The following is a 9,540-nucleotide window of genomic DNA, read 5'->3' as shown; positions in this document are numbered from 1 at the left end:
GGGTGCAGCTCCAAATCTGGAACCCATAAAGCCTCAGACGTCCCTGAAACCTTAGAGCGAGAACTTTTCTCATTGGTCGGGAGCCCCACTTACCCCCTTCTTCCACCACCACCCGCCCCTGCGCGCTCACTTCCTGTCTCTGTGCCTGGTCTAGGCCCGGATCACGCCCTCTGGAGGTCCACGGAGCCAATGAGAGGATCCAGTGGGACCCGGGTCAGGGCTGGAGTATAAGAGGGGCTGGAAGGTGGACGAGCCTGTCAGATGGTTTGTTGTTGTTCTGTCTGCCAGGTCGAGGAGGGAAATGTGAGACGTTTAACAAGGTGACCAGGAAGCGGCTTCACTCTGATGGGGGCCCGGCAGCCGTGACACAAGAACCTCACAGATCGTTCCGGGAGGACGAGAAGCATCTTCTCCGCGCTGAGGTTTGGTTGGACCAAGATGAGAGAAGAGGTGTCCTGCACCAACTCCCCAGAAGGAGGCCTGGGTGCGAGCGAGGAGGAGCTGGAGCGCGGCCTGAAGAAGAACATCCAGACCAGGAAACGCTCCCCGCACCCCAAGAAAGACAGCCTGAGCCAGGCGGAGGAGAGCAGCAGCGGCAGCCCCGCCAGCCTGCTGCCGTCCAAGAGGGTGAAGAAGACCCCCGCCGTCACCACCACCACCACGGTCCTGACGCTGGCCCCCACCTCCCTGGGCCCTCGGCCCGACCAGCCCTTCGAGGACCTCCACTCCCAGCGGGTCATCGCCAACGTGCGCGAGCGGCAGCGCACGCAGTCGCTGAATGACGCCTTCGCCTCGCTGCGCAAGATCATCCCCACGCTGCCATCGGACAAACTCAGCAAGATCCAGATCCTGAAGCTGGCCTCGCGCTACATCGACTTCCTCTACCAGGTGCTGCAGAGCGACGAGATGGACGCCAAGCTGGCCAGCTGCAACTACCTGGCCCACGAGAGACTGAGCTACGCCTTCTCCGTCTGGAGGATGGAGGGTGCCTGGGCCATGTCCACCAGCCACTAGGACTCTCTCTCTTCCTCGACCCTCTCGTGTCCACGTCCCCCCGTCCCCCGTCCCCCTACTCTGTTTGTACCTTCGCGGTCTGACTCTCACCTTCGTTCTTCTTCTGCTGCTCCCAACGACAAACTGCCGATTCCTCTGCAAGTACTGTCCCCCGTCTGTCCAAGCCTTGGGTTCCCTGTGACCAGGCGCTCCAGTGCTGCCCCTCAGGTGAGACACACAAAACACACAAAAAAACACACACAAACACACACAAAACACATGCTCGTAAATGATAAACGATGTTGAAAAGTATGATGAAAAAATGGTAAACAGTAAAAGGTAGATAGAAAAATGTATCGTCTGCAAGAAAACGTTTTCAATAATTTAACTTTTTTAAATTGTATTAATATATATTTGATTGACATGAGGTTGTCGCATGGTGATCATCTGATCTACTACTCTTACGTTGTCCATGTTATCTTGGAAAAAAATTATTTATATTTATTTATTTTCAAGTCAAATGTTTTTTTTTTAATGGACGATTCTGCAGCTCAAAGATATGGAGGAAGCTTTTACCTCACAAACATTTAGATGTTTCCCTCGATTTCATTCCAATCACATAAACATATTTGTCTGATTTAAACCTGAAATTACTAAAAGAAAATATATTTTTGCTTTTACCAAAATGTGCAACTATAGCTCAAGTAAAATCGATGGGTTTTCATGTGTCACCGTTCCTTGAGTAGATAAACAACTTGTACAAATGTAGAGTTGAAATAGTCAAGAACAATTAAAGAAGGACAAAACAAAAAGGTTGTTTGATTTCTACACCATTAGTCTTATCCAAGGGCCACATATATAGAGTCAAAGGGCCTGTTGTGGCCCCCGTGTCACACTTTTCTTAGGTTTGCCCTGAAAAAACAGTCAGCTCAGCCAAACGTCTGCAAATATTTATATATATATATATATTTTTTTTTTGGTGGAAATATCAAATACAATCAAAACAAAGCAATAAAAGAGTAAAGAGAATGATGACACACAACGAGGAAAACAAATACAACCAGAAATAAAAAGCAGTTTGTCAATAAAAATATTGCTTCGAAAGAAGGAAAAAAGGTTGTTTTTTCTCCCTGGACACGAGCTTCACGACTCCTGCTGCTGTTCAGGATCTTGTATCCAGTGTCGTGCAATCAGGCCCCGGCGGGGCCCAGACAAGGAGGAACCTTTAGATTGGAAACACTTGTGAGGCATCAGGAAGGTGTGTGTACCCGGGGCCGGGGTCAGCACTTTAATTACGTGTGTGTGTTTCTATGTGTGTGTGTGTGTGTGTGTGTGAGAGAGAGATCTTCGTGTTCAATTAACAAAAGTTCATCACGTCAGTTTTGTTTGGACAGGAAGTGTAAACTTCTTGTGTGTTCAAATTAGCAGGAATTTAGATGAAAAGAGAAGAGTTTGTCAGTGGACGTGTAACACTGTCCAGACACACACACACACACACACACACAGGGCCACGTGCTACCTGCAGGTGTTCCCCACTATTATTAGCAAACCTCCAGTGGCCTCGGCTGTAGGTTCCACTTCCTTGGATGGAACCGCATGACGAGACGTGTCCTTGAACGCAGCACGAGAGTCATTACCTCCAGCCACACTTGGAGATTCACTCACACATTCAAGGGGCGGATGTCAACTTGTAGCAAGTGAGTGGATGATTGTCGAGGACGAGAAGTGAATAAGAGCGTGTGTGTGTGTAGTGTGTGTGTGTGTGTGTTTGTGTGTGTAACCCTCAGGTCGACTCACAATGACTCAATTGTTCTGTTTGAGCTGGAAAACGACTCTCATCTTTCTGTTTATACTATAATCAAAACGCCTGTCACTGCTCCTCACACCGGCCCTGCTGCAGGCCTGTGTGTGTGTGTGTGTGTGTCTGTGTGTTATAGTATGCAGTGTCCAGCTGTTGGACACTCATTAAACCTCTGGCTTTATTGATCCAAATACAAGACAAATACTCAGAAAAAAATCATCTTAAACCACATTTGAAGCTCTTTATATTAAGAGCCAAGACAGCCAGGTGTGTGTTTGTGTGTGTGTGAGTGTGTGTGTTTAGTCACACATGCAACTGACTCATATAATAAAATAACATAAAATACACATTAATGTGATAAAATGTAATGTAAAAAAAACGATTTTTTCTCAGAGGCCACGTTATATTCTTCTGTGCAGGGATGTTAAGATGAAAGAAAGAAGGGATGAAAAAAAGATATAATGGAAAAGAAAAGAAAACCTGGAAAAGAGGGAAAATATATTTAAAAAGATTAAATGCTTCTTTGAATTAATTAAAATAAAATAAGTAAGTAACTAACTAATTAGTATTTATAGAATGCTTTTTTAAGACCAGGGTCAAAAACTTAGAAAAACCTGATAATAAAGTATATTTTTTTAAGAGAAAGAACCGGAAAAAAACGAAAGAAATTGAGGATATTTCCTGAAATATTTGATTGACAGGTGGGTTCTTGAACATCTACCAATCTTATTTTAAATCTTATTTCCCGGTCAACTGAAGAGTCTGTGACTGCACCGGTCGACAAATGTCGTTGTAACATATTTCTTTTGTCTATAAAAGTTGTTTTTTAATAATAAAACTAAAAGTTTGAGCACAACAATTTTTGAAAAAGACACACGTTGTTCTTCCTTGCCATTGAAACGCAAATATTATTTATTAATTACACTTTATTTAAGGTTTAGGGCCTCACTAGATGACTGTGGGCCAAGTTTGGCCCCTAGGACTTACTTTTGAGACATGGAGTCCTTACTTTACAAATCTCTCTTTAAAAAACACCAAAAAAACCTCCACACTAGAGGGTCTCAAAATTGCAAGTCCAGTGCCAAGAGAACTGACACAATGACCTGCTGTTGCAGAGCATTTTCTTTCTCATCACAGATTTTAAAAAGTCATATATAAAGTATATATATATTTTTATATAGAAATGTTGTTTTTGGTTTGAATCATTGCTTATTATCTACAACAAATAATAATATACCAAATAAAAATAAAAATAGTTTGGCGTTTTCTAATAGCTAGCGATGTTGTGTAGCTCGACACTGCAGGATGTTGTTGCAGGAAATGACATCACACAGAGTTAACTGGTGGGTTTTAAACGAGAGGAACGTTAAGTACATTTTCATTAGTTGAACGTATATTAAGAATATTTAAAAAGTGGTCCCTGTCAAATAAAGTCAAATATTAAGTTTATTCCGAAAACATAGTTTGTATAAAAATGTATTAGAAAGATAACTTAACGTAAAGTCAGAAAATGACTTGGTAAAATTGGTAAAAAAAAAAAAAAAAGAAGGTTATTTTACAGTATTTATTGTGAAAAAAAAAGAAGAATTGCAATTTATCCTGTTGTAATAAATGTGTCAAATGTTTTATTTTTATTTAAGTAATTACTTTTAAAGTGTAAAAAAAAAAATGAAAACACAAAAATAATAAAGAGTTAAATTAAATAAAAACCTGAATTTTAAATACATTTTTTCGTGCACATCCTCTCCGAGCACGAAGTTGCGTTGAACAAAACAATCTTTTAGTTTTGTGTTGTTGTGTAACGTAGGTGAAGATCCTTCTCAGGTCATGTGATCATCCACAGACTCACAGATAACATGTTACAAGTGTTTGTTTGACGCTCGTGTTCTGTCTTCCAGACTCATCTCCCCCGGACACACACCGTGAAACTAACAGCTGGCCTGCAGTGACAATCAAACAAAATGGCTGTGATGACCTTACGGTGCTGACTCGGCACACGGCGGACATTTTGATGATAATGAGCACGCTGGTTAGCCGGGGTCACAGCTAATGAATGTTTACAGCTCAAATGCTAATAAGCTAATCGCTCCGTCGCGCGGCAGCGTTGTCGAGCTTCTGTGTATATTTGTGAATTTTCTGTCTTTTTTTTCTGAAAGAAGTTTTTGTTTCACGTGGATGTTTTTTTTTTTGTTTCTTCCCTCTCTCCTGGCAGTCGGAGGAAGACAAACGGACAAAGACGGTTGTGTAAAAGAAGTCATGATGAAGTAATTACTGCCACATTGTTGAGGACTCGTGTGTAACCGTTTCTCTTCTGTTCGTCTGCTTCTCATCCTCTTGATCGTGTTGCTCCTGTGGACAATAAAAGCTTCTTCATCACGTCGTTCCCCAATTTTATTTCAAACGTCACCTGAATAAACGGATCCATCTTGATGTCGGTCCATATATTTTATCTGTCGTGAAGCTGAACACGTACCTGTAGATGCAAAATATGTTTCGACGATGAATCATTTTTCGGCAATTTCAACCGAATATAAGTCGTATTCTATATTTTCTCCCATTTGAAATACAATCACTGGTTTTGCTTCATACTTATTTGTATTTAAAGCAATTTATTTCGTAATTTTTTCACATGATTTTAAAGAGTTTAATCCATAAACACTGATTTTGTCTCGCATATATTTGTACACATTTTATGCTCATCAGAAATGTTTTCAGACAAAGTATTTTTTAATTAACTGTTGTTCATACTTCTTAAATTTATCACCTTTTTTTCAGTGATTCTATTTGATTGGATTAGTATTAGCGTTTTAGCTTCTGTTTCACGATGTCATAGAAACAATTACAACAGAAAGTTATTTAAATCCACCCCCTTCGTTATCAACTTTTAGATTTAAATTACACTGCGATTCACTTATTGTTGATTCTTAAAAAACAACTATTTTTTTAAACTGTTACGTGTCTTTGAAATGATTTGACACTTTAAATAAATTTGAATTAAAAACACCTTTTATTCAATTTTTTTTTTTTAAAAAGTCACACAAGCTTTTCATGACAAGAAAAAAAAAGTTGATGCTCAATCTTAAATCATTTTTCTCCATCCTTGGAAAAAGTTCTTGACTTTATATTGAACTGGTTAAAGATTTAACTTTCGCTGCGACTCGTTTTTTTTAAGTCAACAATCGTTTCCCGCTTGTTTGCATCATAGGTTTATCTCATTATGTACAAATGTTTTAAATACATTTAAACTAATAATTTTGTACTTAAAATAATATAATAATTAATTATATAGCTTATCTAATATTAATAATGTAATAATAATAATAATTTGTGAAAATATTATATTAACATTTCTCACATTCACACGTAGAATCATCTCACTTCAAAATCAAATAATCAGTTTCAACACAACTTTATTGACAAACCAACGGTACAAAAGACAAAAGCGGATTATTTACACTGTACACGAGTTTCAACATTCAGACGTAGAAGGCACCGAAGTTCATTCTTTGGTCAAACAATTGTTGGGATCAATTAAGACACAACGTGATCAGGAATTTTGACTTTTTTTTTTTTATCATCAATCGTCGCCGCCGATGAAGTTTTCGAACAAACAGAAGGTTTCACGTTCGCGAAACATGACGTAAAGAAATCACCAACAATGTTTAAACATTTCTTCTCAGAAGTCAATCTGGTTTCAGTTCAAACATCTGCTCCAGAATGTTTTTGAAGGATCTTTTTGCGTGAAGACGTTTCAAGAGTCTCTCGCGTGCGGCGGACATGTTTCTCGCGGACGAGACGAATCGAGCGGGGAAACGATGAGTCAGCAGATAAACTGAGTGTGAAAGTCACTTCAACCCGGAGATTTAAGACATTTTTTGTACGTGTAAACATGAACCTTGTAGCCGGACGCTCACCTGGTCAACAAATAACTGGTTCACCTGACAGTGAAAAAACAGCTGAGTCGTCACTTCACAGCACAAAGAAATCAACAGCTTCAGGTCCACAGAACAACCCAGTGCAAAAATAATACCTTCATGGACCTTCGTCACACACATCATCATCACTGCTGTCCCCACGACCTCTGACCTCGCAGGACGCCGCAATGACACAAGGAGCGACACGTCTTTGATGTCGACTCCGAATCTGCGATGTGTTTCAAAGTGAACTTTTAGGAGGATCATTCGTGACTGAAGACACCGACATCTGCAGATGGTCAGAAACCGTCTGGACGACGTGTCTTTGAGCAAAGGACGGCCATTCTTAGCTGCATCGACTGCTACAGTATTTTAACATCAAGTTTTTCAGAATTTCTTCATTGTGTAATCTTCATGTTTTTCCGATTCATCACCCAAAATATAAAAGTGTCACATGACCCGTCAGGCGGCTAATGACAAGTTAGTTTGTTAGCTATTTTAATGCTAATTCATTAGCTAAGTGCTAATCCAATCTGCTACAAAACAAAAAAAATGAACCTTTAAAGTGAGCCTTGGATGACTTTTAAAACTTTAAGAAGCATTTTCAGCTGAAATATAGTAGTAACACGTTAATAACAAGTAAAACGTTAATATTGGAACTTTTATCGGACAAAATAACTCAAAATTGTGTGTCATTTTTGGGGGGGGATTTCCATTGTACTTTCTTAAAATGAACGATGAGCACTAGTTTTATCTGAGCTGCAAATGAATAGATGATTTCTTGACGTTAAAAAAAACAACAACATTTATTTATTTCTTATACAAACATTTTTAGTAGTGCATCAGTAGGTATCTTAACAATGTTTTTTGTTTATCTCAACTTTCGAGTGAAACTAGCCAAGAGTTGTCAGAGTGAAGAGTTAGCTCTAAGTGCTAACAAGCAGAAAAAAAGCTAAAAAAAAGCACCAATAGCCTAAAGCAGCTAATGCTCAAACTGCTAATAGCATTAAAAGTGCTAAAGATTTAAGCTAAATATGAGCAAACAAAAGCTAACTTCAAAGCTCAAGTTAGCTAAAAGAAAATACTTATCAAAGTGCTAATAGGTAAGCTAGGTTTTGTGTACAGTACTTAGCTGCTTAGAACAGCAGGTTATCGTTTATATATCGTCAAATAAATCAAACAATTTTTTCATTTTGGCTCAAATCAAAAAGTATTTTCAGGGTCACATGACATTTTATAGTTCAGATAACAAATATGGACTCAATAAAGCACAAGCATCCGTTTTTAAGATGGAATACTTCAATGTTGCGAAAGTGTATAACTGAATGAACATTAGCATTTATTTTATATTTTTTGATAAATTAATACAGAATCTATTCAATCAAGTTTTCATCCACATAAAGTCCAAATATTAAGACATTTTGGTGTTTTGTTTTCAGCCCTGACGTTTCTTCACCCGACCTAATGTACAGAACAAATATTTAAACTAGAGTCGGGTCGTGTCTGATCATTTTCAACAGAATCATCTTGAACTTTAGGGTCAACTCAGGAGTTAAGATGGTCTGATTGTTGTGGATTCAAATCATGTTGTTGTGAGTGTAGCCCTTTTCAGAGTTTCTCTCACTTGTGTAGCTGCTGGAAAACCGTTTCAAGGGCTTAAAATAAAAGCATTTTTTCTTTGTAAACTTTGAACTTTCATTCCTTGTATGTGACATTATTTGGGGACAGAATGTCATTCTTCAACCCTGTGTCATGTCATACATTTTTTTCATCTCGAAATTAATTATTTTGAAGTGAAACTAACGTGTTGATTTGAGAGTCTCTAAAATTGATCTCTGACTCTATTGTACTCATCAGTTTGCATTTATTAGAAAATTGATCTTAAGCCCCGCCCACTGAAAAAAACCTTTCTGGAGTTAAAATCTTGTTCACCATTACCACACCCACTCTGCTGAGATTGGTCAAACATCAAGGTTTGTCACAGCGTGTCCTCAATCCCAGAAGTCTCCACCTCCAAAGTACTCGTTGTATAAACAAAGTGGGCTGTGATTACAGCTGGCTGGAGGAAGAGTGAAGCCATTATTGCACCATAATGGACTCTGCTTTCGTAACCTCTTGTTCGCCCAGATTTCAAACGGGGGAGAACTTAATAAAGTAATAACTTCTAAACATGGTCATGATGAGAGACTTAATGCATCTTGGAGAGGAAGTCTTTAACATTTGAAACCTGGGAGTGAGTCAGGAGTGTTTTCACATTATTTGACCTTTAAACAAAACATTTATAAAATAAAAAGGTCATCAAAGGTCACATAAAATACAGCACCTGGTTTGATTATTAAAGCAGAGGTCATGTTGTGTTTGGAAAATCTAAAGAGGAGCTAAGGAGTTTAAATTGGTCAGATTGATTGACTGTGCAACGTCACCATTGCCGGTTTGGATCCGACCTGAGTGACGACTCATTTTGATGCAAAACAAAAACAATGTCTCTTGGAGGGACGTAGACATAGCTCTGACTGTAGAGTGTTTGGATTGCGGCACATAACTTCGTATACGATTGTGTTGATGTGCCCCTGATCAAGACACTTACAACCTGATGGCTCCTGATGGAGAGCTTGCACGCTGCGTTGCGTTCCTACTTCCATCAGTGTTTGAATGAAGTAAAAACTTTCAATGTATGGGAATGATTTTTGGGGCGTAAAGGTGGCATCAGAGGAGTCAGTAGTTTCAGAGTCAGCGGGAGACTACAGTGTCGGACAGGAGAGGACGTCTCATCGTCGTCAGGGAGTGTCTGTGCGTCAGTTCTTCTTTCTTCTTTCTTCTTCTTCGTTTCCT

The 9,540-nt window shown here is 39.2% G+C and overlaps 2 protein-coding genes across 3 annotated transcripts in view; one reads left to right on the top strand and one right to left on the bottom strand.

Annotated features, from left to right (window-relative positions):
- The first annotated feature begins 276 nt into the window (after positions 1-276).
- Positions 277-5,174, top strand: LOC148071313 (twist-related protein 2-like). The gene is made up of 2 exons (XM_087801625.1): positions 277-1,221; positions 4,693-5,174. Exon 1 carries the CDS (start codon positions 439-441, stop codon positions 1,012-1,014), a length of 576 nt encoding a protein of 191 aa, XP_087657751.1. The 5' UTR covers positions 277-438; the 3' UTR covers positions 1,015-1,221; positions 4,693-5,174.
- Positions 5,175-6,186: 1,012 nt separating this feature from the next.
- LOC148071312 (histone deacetylase 7-like) overlaps positions 6,187-9,540 on the bottom strand; it is a 46,604-nt gene continuing 43,250 nt past the window's right edge. For both annotated transcript variants that reach the window (XM_087801596.1, XM_087801595.1), the window contains exon 25: positions 6,187-9,538. In XM_087801596.1, coding sequence (XP_087657722.1) covers positions 9,504-9,538 — 35 coding nt within the window. In that variant the 3' untranslated portion in view covers positions 6,187-9,503. The remainder of the gene's footprint in view (positions 9,539-9,540) is intronic.

This window comes from Callionymus lyra, chromosome 10, assembly GCF_982586985.1.
Source record: "Callionymus lyra chromosome 10, fCalLyr1.hap1.1, whole genome shotgun sequence".
Classification (NCBI taxonomy): domain Eukaryota; kingdom Metazoa; phylum Chordata; class Actinopteri; order Syngnathiformes; family Callionymidae; genus Callionymus; species Callionymus lyra.
Note: the sequence above shows the minus strand (reverse complement) of the source record. Positions and strands in the feature narration are given on the sequence as shown.